The 15,886-nt window shown below is 62.4% G+C and overlaps 1 protein-coding gene across 4 annotated transcripts in view; it reads left to right on the forward strand.

The window, feature by feature from the left end:
• FLNA (filamin A) overlaps positions 1-15,886 on the forward strand; it is a 94,723-nt gene that overhangs the window by 48,870 nt on the left and 29,967 nt on the right. For all 4 annotated transcript variants that reach the window (XM_090126618.1, XM_090126619.1, XM_090126621.1 and 1 more), the window contains 9 exons: positions 271-388; positions 1,365-1,627; positions 4,089-4,686; positions 7,749-7,922; positions 9,377-9,539; positions 10,866-11,236; positions 11,957-12,080; positions 13,107-13,263; positions 13,982-14,171. In XM_090126618.1, coding sequence (XP_089982744.1) covers positions 271-388; positions 1,365-1,627; positions 4,089-4,686; positions 7,749-7,922; positions 9,377-9,539; positions 10,866-11,236; positions 11,957-12,080; positions 13,107-13,263; positions 13,982-14,171 — 2,158 coding nt within the window. The remainder of the gene's footprint in view (positions 1-270; positions 389-1,364; positions 1,628-4,088; positions 4,687-7,748; positions 7,923-9,376; positions 9,540-10,865; positions 11,237-11,956; positions 12,081-13,106; positions 13,264-13,981; positions 14,172-15,886) is intronic.

The following is a 15,886-nucleotide window of genomic DNA, read 5'->3' on the forward strand; positions in this document are numbered from 1 at the left end:
TCCCCCCAATTCCCCCCAAACCCCCCCAAAACCCCCCTAAAATCCCCCCCAAATCCCCCCCAAATCCCCCCAAAACCCCCCCAAATCCCCCCATAACCCCCCCAAAAGCCCCCCAAATCCCCCCCAAATCCCCTCAAATCCCCCCATAACCCCCCTAAAATCCCCCCATAACCCCCCTAAAATCCCCCCAAATCCCCCAAATCCCCCCCAAACCCCCCATAACCCCCCCAAATCCCCCCCACCCCCCGCTGACCCCCCCTCCCCCCGCAGGGTAACCTGGGGGTGTCGGTGAAGTACGGCGGGGACCCCATCCCAAAAAGCCCCTTTGGGGTCAGCGTCAGCCCCGCCCTGGAGCTGGGCAGGATCAAAATCTCCGGCCTGGACGACAGTAAGGGGGCTTTTGGGGTCGGGGGGGTTATGGGGTCGGGGGGGTCCATGAGGGGGTTATGGGGTCAGGGGGGGTTATGGGGTCAGGGGGGTCCATGAGGGGGTTATGGGGTCTGGGGGGGATCCATGAGGGGGTTATGGGGTCAGGGGAGTTATGGGGTTATGGGGGGGGGTTATGGGGTCAGAGGGGGTTATGGGGTTATGGGGGGGTTATGGGGTCAGGGAGGTTATGGGGTTATGGGGGGGTTATGGGGTTGGGGATTATGGGGTCAGGGGTTATGGGGTTATGGGGAGTTATGGGGTTATGGGGGGTTATGGGGTTGGGGGTTATGGGGGGGTTATGGGGTCAGGGGGGCTTATGGGGTTATGGGGTCGGGGGTTATGGGGTTGGGGGTTATGGGAGGGTTATGGGGTTATGGGGGGTTATGGGGTCGGGGGTTATGGGGGGGTTATGGGGTCAAGGGGATCTATGAGGGGGTTATGGGGTCGGGGGGGTTATGGGGTCAGGGGGGTCTATGAGGGGGTTATGGGGTCAGGGGGGTTTATGGCGTCAGGGGGGTTTATGGGGTCAGGGGGGTTATGGGGTTATGGGGGGGTTATGGGGTCAGGAACCTCCCTTAACCCCTTCTATCCCCCATATGGGGTCAGAATCCCCCTTTAACCCCTTCTATCCCCCATATGGGGTCAGGAACCCCCCTTTAACCCCTTCCCTGCCACCATAGGAGTAGAGTGGTTCTGTTTAACCCCTTCCTCACCACAGTATGGGTCAGGAACCCCCCCTTTAACCCCTTCTATCCCCCATATGGGGTCAGGAACCCCCCCTTTAACCCCTTCCTTACCACGGGGGGTTAAGGGCGCCCCCGTTTAACCCCTTCCTCACCACATGTGGGTCAGGAACCCCCCCTTTAACCCCTTCCTTACCACGGGGGGGTTGAGGTCGCCCCCTTTTAACCCCTTCGTCGCCGGCGTCCCCGCAGAGCTGGAGGTGGGCAAGGAGCAGGAGTTCACGGTGAAGGCGAAGGGCGCCGGGGGTCAGGGCAAAGTGGGGGCCCGAATTGTGGGGCCGACCCACAAAGCCGTGCCGTGCCGCGTGGATTCGGGGCCGGGCGCCGAGAGCAGCGTGGTGCGTTGGACCCCCACCCACGAGGGACCCTACGAGGTCGAGGTCACCTACGACGGGCACCCCGTCCCCGGGAGCCCCTTCCCCGTCGAGGCTGTGCCCCCCACCGACCCATCCAAGGTGGGTGGGGATTTGGGGGGGCTTTTGGGGGGGCTTTGGGGGGGTCGTTGGGACCGTAAATGGGGGCTTTGGGGGGTCGTTGGGACCATAAATGGGGGCTTTGGGGGCTGTAGGGACCGTAAATGGGGGCTTTGGGGGGGGGGGGGTTGGGGGCTTTGGGGGTCGTTGGGACCATAAATGGGGGCTTTGGGGGGCTTTGGGGGCTTTGGGGGTCATTGGGACCATAAATGGGGGCTTTGGGGGGCTTTGGGGGCTTTGGGGGTCATTGGGACCATAAATGGGGGCTTTGGGGGTTTTGTGGGGTCGTTGGGACCGTAAATGGGGGCTTTGGGGGTCATTGGGACCGTAAATGGGGGCTTTGGGGGGGGGGTTGGGGGCTTTGGGGGTCGTTGGGACCATAAATGGGGGCTTTGGGGGCCGTAGGGACCGTAAATGGGGGCTTTGGGGGGGGGGGTTGGGGGCTTTGGGGGTCGTTGGGACCATAAATGGGGGCTTTGGGGGCTGTAGGGACCGTAAATGGGGGCTTTGGGGGGGGGGTTGGGGGCTTTGGGGGTCGTTGGGACCATAAATGGGGGCTTTGGGGGCCGTAGGGACCGTAAATGGGGGCTTTGGGGGGGGGGGTTGGGGGCTTTGGGGGTCGTTGGGACCGTAAATGGGGGCTTTGGGGGGGGGGGTTGGGGGCTTTGGGGGTCGTTGGGACCGTAAATGGGGGCTTTGGGGGCCGTAGGGACCGTAAATGGGGGCTTTGGGGGTTTTGGGGGGTCGTTGGGACCATAAATGGGGGCTTTGGGGGGGGGGGTTGGGACTGTAAATGGGGGGTGGGGGGGGGGTTGGGGGCTTTGGGGGTCGTTGGGACCATAAATGCGGATGGGGGGGGGCTTTGGGGGTCATTGGGACCATAAATGGGGGCTTTGGGGGCCGTAGGGACCATAAATAGGGGCTTTGGGGGGGGGGGATGGGGGCTTTGGGGGTCGTTGGGACCATAAATGGGGGCTTTGGGGGTCGTTGGGACCGTAAATGGGGGCTTTGGGGGGGGGTTTGGGGGATTTTGGGGTCATTGGGACCATAAATGGGGGCTTTGGGGGCCGTAGGGACCGTAAATGGGGGCTTTGGGGGGGGGGGTTGGGGGCTTTGGGGGTCGTTGGGACCATAAGTGGGGAGTGGGGGGAGGGGGGACCGTAAATGGGGGCTTTGGGGGGGGGGTTTGGGGGCTTTGGGGGTCGGTGGGACCATAAATGGGGGCTTTGGGGGTCGTTGGGACCGTAAATGGGGGCTTTGGGGGGGGGGTTGGGGGCTTTGGGGGTCGTTGGGACCATAAATGGGGGTTTTGGGGCCTTTGGGGGTCATTGGGACCATAAACGGGGGCTTTGGGGGCCGTAGGGACTGTAAATGGGGGGGGGGGGGGAGGGTCTGTAGGGCTGGGGGTCCCATAGTGGGGTCTGTAAGGGTTGGGGTCCCATAGTGTGATCCCAAGGGGTTGGGGGTCTCATAGTTGGGGTCTGTAGGAGTTGGGGGTCTCATATTGGGGTCTGTAGGGGTTGGGGGTCTCATAGTGGGGTCTGCAGGGGTTGGGGGTCCCATAGTGGGATCCCAAGGGGTTGGGGGTCCCATAGTGGGATCTGTAGGGGTTGGGGGTCCCATAGTGGGATCTGTAGGGGCTGGGGGTCTCATAGTGGGGTCTGTAGGGGCTGGGGTCCTATTATGGGGTCGATAGCGTTGGGTGCCCATAGCGGGGGTCCCATTTAGGGCATCCCCCATATTAGGGGTCCCATATTGGGGGTCTGTAGGGGTTGAGTGTCCATGCTGGGGGTCTGTAGGGGCTGGGTGCCCATACTGGGTTCTGCAGGGGTTGGGGGTCTCATATTGGGTTCTGTAGGGGCTGGGGGTCCCATATTGGGGTCTGTAGGGGTTGGGGGTCCCATAAGGGGGTCTGTAGGGGTTGGGATCCTAGTGTGATCCCAAGGGGTCTCATATTGGGGTCTGTAGGGGCTGGGGGTCCCATAGTGGGGTCTGTAGGGGCTGGGGGTCCCATAGTAGGGTCTGTAGGGGTTGGGGGTCCCATAAGGGGGTCTGTAGGGGTTGGGATCCTATAGTGTGATCCCAAGGGGTCTCATATTGGGGTCTGTAGGGGCTGGGGTCCTATTATGGGGTCCATAGCATTGGGTGCCCATAGCGGGGGTCCCATTTAGGGCATCCCCCATATTAGGGGTCCCATATTGGGGGTCTGTAGGGGTTGAGTGTCCATGCTGGGGGTCTGTAGGGGTTGGGATCCTATAGTGTGATCCCAAGGGGTCTCATAGTGGGGTCTGTAGGGGCTGGGGGTCCCATAGTGGGTTCTGTAGGGGCTGGGGTCCTATTATGGGGTCCATAGCGTTGGGTGCCCATAGCGGGGGTCCCATTTAGGGCATCCCTCATATTAGGGGTCTCCCTATAAACCCCCTCCCCTTTATCTCCCCCCCAGGTTCGAGCCTTCGGCCCCGGCCTTCAGGGCGGCCAGGCGGGGGTCCCGGCCCCTTTCACCATCGACACGAAGGGGGCGGGCACGGGGGGCTTGGGGCTGACGGTGGAGGGTCCGTGCGAAGCCCCCATCGAGTGCCAGGACCACGGCGACGGCACCTGCTCCGTCTCCTACCTGCCCACCAAGGCGGGCGACTACACCATCAACATCCTGTTCGCCGGCTCCCACGTGCCGGGTTCCCCGTTCCGATCCCAAATCTCCGCCCCGTTCGATCCTACAAAAGTCACCTGCGAAGGTCCCGGATTGGAAAAAGGGGTGGTGGGACAAAGGAGTCATTTTAGGGTGGACTGCAGCCGGGCCGGCAGCGCCGAGCTGAGCATCGGCATCGCGTCGGACGCGGGGGCGCAGGCGGAGGTGTGCGTGGAGGACAACGGGGACGGGACGTACAATATAGGGTACACGGCCCTCAGCCCCGGGCCCTACAGCATCACCGTGCTCTATGGGGGGCAGCCCGTCCCGCACTTCCCGGCCAAGGTGTGCGTGGAGCCCGCGGGGGAGGCGGCCGGGGTGAAGGCGTACGGGCCTGGAGTGGAGGGGAAGGGTGAGTTGTGGGGTTTTTGTGGGGTGTATGGGGTGTGTATGGGGTCTATGGGGTCTGTGGGGTCTGTGATGGGGTCTGTGGGGTCTGTGATGGGGGTGAAGGCGTACGGGCCTGGAGTGGAGGGGAAGGGTGAGTTGTGGGGTTTTTGTGGGGTGTATGGGGTGTGTATGGGGTCTATGGGGTCTGTGGGGTCTGTGATGGGGTCTGTGGGGTCTTTGGGGTCTGTGATGGGGTCTGTGGGGTCTGTGATGGGGGTGAAGGCGTACGGGCCTGGAGTGGAGGGGAAGGGTGAGTTGTGGGGTTTTTGTGGGGTGTATGGGGTGTGTATGGGGTCTATGGGGTCTGTGGGGTCTGTGATGGGGTCTGTGGGGTCTTTGGGGTCTGTGATGGGGTCTGTGGGGTCTGTGATGGGGGTGAAGGCGTACGGGCCTGGAGTGGAGGGGAAGGGTGAGTTGTGGGGTTTTTGTGGGGTGTATGGGGTGTGTATGGGGTCTATGGGGTCTGTGGGGTCTGTGATGGGGTCTATGGGGTCTTTGGGGTCTGTGATGGGGTCTGTGGGGTCTGTGATGGGGGTGAAGGCGTACGGGCCTGGAGTGGAGGGGAAGGGTGAGTTGTGGGGTTTTTGTGGGGTGTATGGGGTGTATATGGGGTGTGTATGGGGTGTATGGGGTCTGTGGGGTCTGTGATGGGGTCTATGGGGTGTATATGGGGTCTGTAATGGGGTCTGTGGGGTGTATGGGGTCTGTGGGGTGTATGGGGTCTGTGGGGTCTATGGGGTGATGGGGGTGAAGGCGTATGGGCCTGGAGTGGAGGGGAAGGGTGAGTTTGGGGGGTTTTTGTGGGGTCTGTGGGGTCTGTGATGGGGTCTATGGGGTCTGTGATGGGGGTGAAGGCGTACGGGCCTGGAGTGGAGGGGAAGGGTGAGTTGTGGGGTTTTTGTGGGGTGTATGGGGTGTGTATGGGGTCTATGGGGTCTGTGGGGTCTGTGATGGGGTCTATGGGGTCTTTGGGGTCTGTGATGGGGTCTGTGGGGTCTGTGATGGGGGTGAAGGCGTACGGGCCTGGAGTGGAGGGGAAGGGTGAGTTTGTGGGGTTTTTCTGGGGTGTGTATGGGGTCTGTGGGGTCTATGGGGTCTGTGGGGTGTATATGGGGTCTGTGATGGGGTTTGTGGGGTGTATGGGGTCTGTGATGGGGGTGAAGGCGTACGGGCCTGGAGTGGAGGGGAAGGGTGAGTTGTGGGGTTTTTGTGGGGTGTATGGGGTGTATATGGGGTGTGTATGGGGTGTATGGGGTCTGTGGGGTCTGTGATGGGGTCTATGGGGTGTATATGGGGTCTGTGATGGGGTTTGTGGGGTGTATGGGGTCTGTGATGGGGGTGAAGGCGTACGGGCCTGGAGTGGAGGGGAAGGGTGAGTTGTGGGGTTTTTTTGTGGGGTCTGTGGGGTCTATGGGGTCTGTGATGGGGTCTATGGGGTGTATGGGGTCTGTGGGGTCTGTGATGGGGTCTATGGGGTCTGTGATGGGGTCTATGGGGTATATGGGGTCTGTGGGGTCTGTGATGGGGTCTGTGGGGTCTGTGATGGGGTCTGTGGGGTGTATGGGATCTGTGGGGTCTGTGGTGGGGTGTATATGGGGTCTGTGATGGGGGTGAAGGCGTACGGGCCTGGTGTGGGGGGAAGGGTGACTTTGGGGGAAGTATATGGGGTGTGTGGGGTCTATGGGGTCTGCGGGGTGTGTGGGGTGAGGTGTGTGGCTCTGAAGTGGAGGGGCCCCGTAGTGCCCCATTATGACCCCATAACCACCCCATAAACAGCCATTGTGCCCCATAATCACCCCATTATGACCCCATTGCTCCCCATTATGACCCATTGTCGCCCCGTAGTGCCCCCTTATGACCCCATAACCGCCCCATAGTGCCCTATTATGACCCCATGGTGCCCCCTTATGACCCCATAACCGCCCCACGGCGCCCCATAACCGCCCCATAGTGCCCCATAACCACCCCATATCACCCCGTAGTGCCCCCTTATGACCCCATACCGCCCCACGGCGCCCCATAACCACCCCATATCGCCCCATAGTGCCCCATTATGGCCCCATATCGCCCCATAGTGCCCCCTTATGACACCATACCGCCCCACGGCGCCCCATAACCAACCCATAGTGCCCCATTATGACCCCATTGCTCCCCCTTATGACCCCATATCACCCCATAGTGCCCCCTTATGACCCCATAACCGCCCCATGGTGCCCCATAACTGACCCATAGTGCCCTATTATGACCCCATGGTGCCCCATGGTGCCCCATAACCACCCCATGGTGCCCCATTATGACCCCATAACCGCCCCATGGTGCCCCATAACTGCCTCATAGTGCCCTATTATGACCCCATGGTGCCCCATGGCGCCCCATAATCACCCCATATCGCCCCATAGTGCCCCATTATGACCCCATATCGCCCCATAGTGCCCCCTTATGACCTCATACCGCCCCACGGCGCCCCATAACCACCCCATATCGCCCCATAGTGCCCCATAACCACCCCATATCGCCCCATAGTGCCCCCTTATGACCCCATAACCGCCCCATGGCGCCCCATAACCGCCCCATAGTGCCCCATTATGACCCCATTGCTCCCCCTTATGACCCCATATCACCCCATAGTGCCCCCTTATGACCCCATAACTGCCCCATGGTGCCCCATGGTGCCCCATAAAAGCCCCATAGTGCCCCCTTATGACCCCATACCGCGCCACGGCGCCCCATAACCACCCTATAGTGCCCCCTTATGACCCCATACCGCCCCACAGCGCCCCATAACCACCCCATATCGCCCCATAGTGCCCCATAACCACCCCATATCGCCCCATAGTGCCCCCTTATGACCCCATACCGCCCCACGGCGCCCCATAACCACCCCATAACCACCCCGTAGTGCCCCCTTATGACCCCATACCGCCCCACGGCGCCCCATAACCACCCCATAACCACCCCGTAGTGCCCCCTTATGACCCCATACCGCCCCACGGCGCCCCATGACCCCCCCCTCCCGCCCCCCAGGCGTGTTCCGCGGCGCCGTGACCCACTTCGAGGTGGACTCCCGCGCCCTGGGTTCGGCCGGGGGGGCGGCGGTGGCGGCGCGGATCCGGAGCCCCTCCGGGAGCTGCAGCGAGGCGGCGGTGGAGGACCGGGGCGACGGCACCTACGGCCTGCACTACACCCCATACGAGGAAGGTGGGGGGCGGCACGGCGGCCATCATGTCCTGGGGGGGGGGGGGGTGATGTCGCGGGGTGATGACGTCATTGGGGGCGCTGTGACGTCGCGGGGTGATGACGTCATTGGGGGGGTGATGTCGCAGGGTGATGACGTCATTGGGGGGGTTGTGGTGACGTCGCGGGGTGATGACGTCATTTGGGGGAGTGGTGACGTGGGGTGATGACGTCATTGGGGGGGTGTGGTGACGTCGCGGGGTGATGACGTCATTGGGGGGGCTGTGGTGACGTCGTGGGGTGATGACGTCATTGGGGGGGTGTGGTGACGTCGCAGGGTGATGACGTCATTGGGGGGTGTGTGGTGACGTCACGGGGTGATAACGTCATTGGGGGGGGTGATGTCGCGGGGTGATGACGTCACTGGGGGGAGTGGTGACGTCACGGGGTGATGATGTCATGGGGGATGTGGTGACGTCGCGGGGCGATGATGTCATGGCGGGTGTGGTGACGTCATGGTGTCATAGGGGTGAGGTGACGTCATGGTGATGTCACGGGGTGATGACGTCATGGGGGGCGTGGTGATGTCACGTGATGTCATGTGGTGATGTCACATGGTGTTGTCGTGTGGTGACGTCACATGATGTCACGTGGTGACGTCACATGATGACAAGTGGTGATGTCACATTATGTCATGTGCTGATGTCATGTGATGTTGCATGATGCCACACCGTGACGTCACGTGCTGATGTCACATGGCGCTGTCACATGCTGTCACGTGACGTGAGGCGGTGATGTCATGTGGTGATGTCACATGATGATGTCACGTGATGACACATAACGTCACATGGTGATGTCACGTGGTGATGGCGTGATGTCACCTGATGTCACATGGCGCTGTCACGTGGTGATGACAAGTGGTGCTGTCACATGATGCCACGTGGCGACGTCACGTGATGATGGCGTGATGTCACCTGATGTCACATGGCGACATCACGTGATGCTGCCACACGCTGTCACGTGACGTGAGGCGGTGACGTCAGGCGACATCTCACGGTGATGACGCACGGTGCTGCCGCATGCTGTCACGTGGTGACATCGCGATGACGACATCACCGTGCCGACGTCACGACAGCGTCACCGTCGCGACATCAAACCGTCGTGACATCACACCGTCGCGACATCACGCCGTCGCGACATCGCACCGTCGCAACATCATCTCACGGTGATGACGCACGGTGCTGCCGCATGCTGTCACGTGGTGACATCGCGATGACGACACCACCGTGCCGACGTCACGACAGCGTCACCGTAGCGACATCACACCGTCGCGACATCACACCGTCGCGACATCACACCGTCGCGACATCACACCGTCGCGACATCACACCGTCGCGACATCACACCGTCGCGACATCACACCGTCGCGACATCACACCGTCGCGACATCACACTGTCGTGACATCACCCCCCCCCAGGGCTGCACACGGTGGACGTTTCGTACAACGGCAGCCCGGTGCCGCTCAGCCCGTTCCGCGTCGCCGTCACCGAGGGCTGCGACCCGACCCGCGTGCGGGTCTACGGGCCCGGCATCGCCGGCGGCACCACCAACCAGCCCAACACCTTCACCGTGGAGACGCGGTGAGCGCTGCCCCACGGCTGCCCCACGGCTGCCCCATAGCGGCCCCATAAATACCCCATAACTGCCCCATAGGTTCCCTATAACAGCCGCACTGCTGCTCCACAGCGCCCCCTGGTGGCCTGTAGTGCCCCATACGGAACCTGGAGTGACCACATGGCTGCCCCATAGCCGCCCCATAGCTGCCCTATAACTGCCCCATAGGTTTCCTATAGCAGCCGCATTGCTGCTCCGTAGCGCCCCCTAGTGGCCCATAGCTGCCATTTACCCACCCTTAATCTGCCCTTGCCCTGCCCCACAGCTGCCCTATAGGTACCCCATAGATACTCCATAGCTGCCCCATAGATACCCCATAGCTGCCCCACATCTGCCCCACAGCTGCCCCACGGCTGCCCCATAGCTGCCCCATAGCAGCCCCATAGTGGCCCCATAGATTCCCTATAACAGCCGCATAGCTGCTCCATAGCGCCCCCTAGTGTCCAATGGCTGCCATTTACCTGCCCCCCAACCCCTTTTACCCCCATTACTCCCCTTAAACCCCCTCTTGAGCCCCCCAACCCCCCTTTTACCCCCCATTACCCCCCTTAGACCCCCTCTAAGCCCCCCAACCCCCCATTTACCCCCCATTATCCCCCTTAAACCCCCATTTACCCCCTTTAGACCCCCTCAACCCCCCATTTACCCCCCATTATCCCCCTTAAACCCCCGTTTACCCCCCTTAGACCCCCCATTACCCCCCTTAAAGCCCCTCTTAAGCCCCCCAACCCTCCATTTACCCCCCATTATCCCCCTTAAACCCCCATTTACCCCCCTTAAAGCCCCCATTACCCCCCATTTACCCTCTCTAAGCCCCCCAACCCCTCTTTTACCCCCCATTACCCCCCTTAGACCCCGTCTAAGCCCTGCAACCCCCCATTTACCCCCTAGACCCCCCATTACCCCCCTTAAACCCCCTCTTAAGCCCCCCAACCCCCCATTTACCTTCCATTATCCCCCTTAAACCCCCATTACCCCCCATTTATCCCCCTTAAACCCCCCATTTATCCCCCTTAAACCCCCCATTTACCCCCTCTTCAGCCCCCCAACCCCTCTTTTACCCCCCATTACCCCCCTTAGACCCCCTGTAAGCCCCCCAACGCCCCATTTACCCCCCTTTTTCCCCCCATTACCCCCCATTTACCCCCTTTTAAGCCCTCCAACCCCTCTTTTACCACCCATTACCCCCCATTATCCTCCATTTACCCCCCATTTATCCCCCTTAAACCCCCTTAAACCCCCCTTAGCCGCCCCCCAGCCCCCTTCTGACCCCCCTCTCCCCCCCCCACCAGCGGCGCAGGCACGGGAGGGCTGGGCCTGGCCATGGAGGGGCCATCAGAAGCCCAGTTATCCTGCACGGACAACAAGGACGGCAGCTGCTCGGTGCAATACATCCCCAGCGCCGCCGGCACCTACAGCCTCAACGTCACCTACGGGGGGAGGAGGGTCCCCGGAAGCCCCTTCAGGGTCCCCGTGGTGGACGGGGGGGGACCCGGGGGGGTGGTAAAAGGGCCGGGGGCTGGGGTGGATGCGGGGTTGGTGAAGTGTGCGGGGCCGGGGCTGAGCAAAGGGGAGGTGAGGGTGAACGCGGTGCAGAGGTTCGACGTGGATTGCAGCAAAGCCGGCGAGGCGGCGCTGGACGTCAAGGTGGTGGGGCCTAAAGGTGGGTCTGGGGGGGGGGAAATGGGGGTTGGGGGGGTTATGAGGGGGGAAATGGGGGTTATGGGGGGGGAATGGGGGTTATGGGGGATATGGGGGGGGTAAAAGGGGGTTATGGGTGGGGAATGGGGGTTATGGGGGGTTAAATGGGGGTTATGGGGGGATATGGGGGGGTAAAAGGGGGTTATGGGGGGTTATGGGGGGGTGGTGGGGCCGAAAGGTGGGTCTGGGGGGGGAAATGGGGGTTGGGGGGGTTATGAGGGGGGAAATGGGGGTTATGGGGGCATAAATGGGGGTTATGGGGGGTTAAATGGGGGTTATGGGGGAATATGGGGGGGTAAGTGGGGGTTATGGGGAGTTACGAGGGGGTGGTGGGGCCCAAAGGTGGGTCTGGGGGGGGGGGAGGGGGGGCTGGGGGGGGAAATGGGGGGGTTATGGAGGTTATGAGGGGGGAAATGGGGGTTATGGGGGGGGATATGGGGGTTTGGGGGGGTAAAAGGGGGATTATGAGGGGTTACAAGGGGGTAAATGGGGGTTTCAGGGTTCTCTATGGGGTCTCAGGGTGCCCCATATGGGGGCTGTGGGGTCACACGGTGCCCCATAGGGCACTGTGGGGTTTAAGGGTGGGCTGTGGGGTCTGAGGGTGCCCATACGGGGACGGTGGGGTCTCGGTTCGCCCCATAGATGTGGGGCTCCCCATAAGTGTGGGTCGCTGCCCCCCCAGGTGTGGTGGAGCCGGTGGAGGTGACGGATAACGGGGACGGGACCAGGAGCGTCAGCTACGTCCCATCCCGAGAGGGGCCCTACAGCATCTCCGTGCGCTATGGGGACCAGGACGTGCCCCGAAGGTGTGGGGCAGGAGTGGGGTGGTTATGGGGCAGCTATGGGGCGGTTATGGGGTGGTTATGGGGTGCTGTAGGGCAGCTATGGGGCGGTTATGGGGTGGTTATGGGGCCCTACAGCATCTCTGTGCGCTACGGGGACCAGGACGTGCCCCGAAGGTGTGGGGCGGGAGTGGGGTGGTTATGGGGCAGCTATGGGGCGGTTATGGGGTGCTATAGGGCAGCTATGGGGTGATTATGGGGCCCTACAGCATCTCCGTGCGCTATGGGGACCAGGACGTGCCCCGAAGGTGTGGGGCAGGAGTGGGGTGGTTATGGGGCAGCTATGGGGTGGTTATGGGGTGGTTATGGGGTCCTACAGCATCTCCGTGCGCTATGGGGACCAGGACGTGCCCCGAAGGTGTGGGGCAGGAGTGGGGTGGTTATGGGGTGGTTATGGGGTGCTATAGGGCAGCTATAGGGTGTCTGTGGGGCACTATAAGGCAGCTATGGGATATCTATGGGGCAGCTATGGGGCAGCCATGGGGCAGAGATGACTCCATTGGGTGCAATAGGGCACTGCAGGCCACTAGGGGGCGCTATGGAGCAGCAGTGCGGCTGTTATAGGGAACCTATGGGGCCGCTATGGGGCAGCCGTGGGGCAGCCATGGGGCAGCTATGGGGTATCTATGGGGCAGCTGTGGGGCAGGCAAAGTGCAGATTAAGGGCAGGTAAATGGCAGCTATTGGACACTAGGGGGCGCTATGGAGCAGCAGTGCGGCTGTTACAGGGAACCTATGGGGCAGCCATGGGGCAGCTATGGGGCAGCTGTGGGATATCTATGGAGCACTATGGGGTACCTATGGGGCAGCTATGGGGCAGCCGTGGGGCAGCCATGTGATCACTCCAGGTTCCGTATGGGGCACTACAGGCCACCATGGGGCGCTGTGGAGCAGCAGTGCGGCTGTTATAGGGAACCTATGGGGCGGCTATGGGGTATCTATGGGGCGGCTGCGGGGCAGCTATGGGGCAGCACTGACCCAGACCCTTTAGCCCGTTCAAGGTGAAGGCGCTGCCCTCCCACGACGCCAGCAAGGTGCGCGCCTCGGGGCCGGGGCTGAACACCAGCGGGGTGCCGGCATCCCTGCCTGTGGAGTTCACCATCGACGCCAAGGACGCGGGGGAGGGGCTGCTGGCTGTGCAGATCACGGTGGGATATGGGGGGTGGCCGGGGGGGGGCGTGGGGGGGGGATATGGGGGGGTTGTGGGGGGATATGGGGGGATATGAGGGGATTTAGGGGGGATATGGGGGGATATGGGGGGATTTAGGGGGGATATGGGGGATGGGGAGGGGCTGCTGGCTGTGCAGATCACGGTGGGATATGGGGGGGGGGCGGGGGGGTCCGTGGGGGGGGATATGGGGGAGTATGGGGGGGATATGGGGGGATATGAGGGGATTTTGGGGGGATATGAGGGGGATGAGGGGGAGATATGGGGGGGTGGGGGGGATATAAGGGGGAATATGGGGGAGATATGGGGGGGTGGGGGGACATGGGGGTCTTGGGGGGGGCATGAGGGGGGATAAGGGGAGATATGGGGGTGGGGGGGTTATGGGGGTGTGGGGGGGTACGAGGGGGGATAAGGAGGGATATGGGGGTGTGGGGGGACACGAAGGTGTGGGGGGATATGGGGGGGATGAGGAGGGATATGGGGGTACAGGAGGGTTGTGGGGATATGGGAGTGGGGGGGGGGTTATGGGGGTGTGGGGGGGCACAATGGAAGGGGGCCATTGGGGTGGCGACACCCAGAGCTGTGGGAGCCAACGTGCGCCATGGGGGTGGTGGGGACGGGGGGGGAATAGGGACGGGGGGCCGCCCCACAGCCCTATGGGGTGACCAACACCCCCCCCCCCAATTTGTACCCCGTAGGACCCCGAGGGCAAACCCAAGAAGGCGTCGATCCGCGACAACGGGGACGGGACGTACACCGTGTCCTACGTGCCCGACACCACCGGCCGCTACACCATCCTCATCAAGTACGGCGGCGACGAGATCCCCTACTCCCCGTACCGCATCCGCGCCGTCCCCGCCGGCGACGCCAGCAAGTGCACCGTCACCGGTGGGTGTTCCGAAAAGGGGGAAAGAAATTGGGGCGGGGGTCCCTATTGGGGGGGGGGGGGGCTCCCTAAAGGGGGCTGCGCTGGTCTCGTTGCAGTTGCGGATGGTGACCAGTAGGGGGCGCTGTGCTCAGTGTAGGGGCTGCAGTTGTGGCTGTTGGCCAGTAGGAGGCGCTGTGTTCAGTGTCGTGGTTGCAGTTGTGGCTGTTGGCCACTAGGGGCGCTGTGTTCAGTGTAGGGGCTGCAGTTGTGGCTGTTGGCCACAAGGGGCGCTGTGTTCAGTATAGGGGTTGCAGTTGTGGCTGTTGGCCGCTAGGTGGCGCTGCGCTGTGTAGGCTTTAGGGGGATCTCGCTGCAATTGCAGCTGCCCACCATCTCGAGTTTGGGGGTCCTGTTGCAATTGCAGATGGCGACCAGTAGGAGGCGCCAGCAAACGCACCGTCACCGGTGGGTGTCCCGAAAAGGGGGAAATAAATTGGGGCGGGGGTCCCTACTGGGGGCGGGGGGGGCTGCGCTGGTCTCGTTGCAGTTGCGGATGGTGACCAGTAGGGGGCGCTGTGCTCGGTGTTGGGGTTGCAGTTGTGGCTGTTGGCCACAAGGGGCGCTGTGTTCAGTGTCGGGGTTGCAGTTGTGGTCGTTGACCAGTAGGAGGCGCTGTGTTCAGAATAGGGGTTGCAGTTGTGGCTGTTGGCCAGTAGGAGGCGCAGTGCTCTGTCAGCTTTAGGGGGATCTCGTTGCAATTGCAGCATCTCGGGTTTGGGGGTCCTGTTGCAGTTGCAGATGGTGAGCAGTAGGGGGCGCCAGCAAATGCGCCATCACCGGTTGGTGGTGACCCCAAACGGGGGAAATTGGGGCGGGGGTCCCTATTGGGGGGGGGTCTCCACAAAGGGGGCTGCGCTGGTCTCGTTGCAGTTGCGGATGGTGACCAGTAGGGGGCGCTGTGCTCAGTATAGGGGTTGCAGTTGTGGCTGTTGGCCGCTAGGGGGCGCTGCGCTGTGTAGGCTTTAGGGGGATTTCGCTGCAATTGCAGCCGCCCACCAGTAGGTGGCGCTGCGATCTCGGGTTTGGGGGTCTTGTTGCAATTGTAGACGGTGACCACTAGGAAGCGCCGTCACCGGCGAACGAAGGAAAACTGGGGGGCTCGGGGGTCCCCAGGGGGGTCTCGTTGTATTTGCAGAGGTTAACCATTAGGGGGCGCCGTGCTGCACATGGTGATTGCAGTTGCGGCAGTGCACCACGAGGGGGCGGTACGGTCAACGGGGGGGGTTTTTTGGGGAGGGGGTCCCGGAGGACCTTGCGGGTCTCGCTGCAATTGCTCGCTGCACTCAGCCACCGGGGGGCGCTGTGCTGTGTCGGGTTTGCGGGGCGTCTCACTGCAATGGCGGATGTTGGCCACCGGGGGGCGCTGCGCTACGTGGAATTTCAATAGGCTCTCGTTGCAATGGCGGCTGCCCACCGCTAGGCGGCGCTGTGCCACGTAGAACTTTGGCTGGGCTCACGCTGCAGTGGCGGCTGTTGGCCACCGGGGGGCGCTGCGCTCTATTGGTTTGATACCTTTATAGGGTTGGGGGGGGGGGGGTTTGGGGTTTTGGGGTGGGTGGGGGGGCTTTTGGGGTCTGCGTGTCTCACCGGATTTCTCGCTTCTCTGCCCACCCCACACCCCACACCCCGCACCCCCCCCCCCACCCCACTGCGCCCCACTTTGCCCCACGCGCTG

The sequence above is a fragment of the Phasianus colchicus genome, chromosome 29, assembly GCF_987193195.1.
Source record: "Phasianus colchicus chromosome 29, bPhaCol1.hap1.1, whole genome shotgun sequence".
NCBI classification, from domain to species: Eukaryota; Metazoa; Chordata; class Aves; order Galliformes; family Phasianidae; genus Phasianus; species Phasianus colchicus.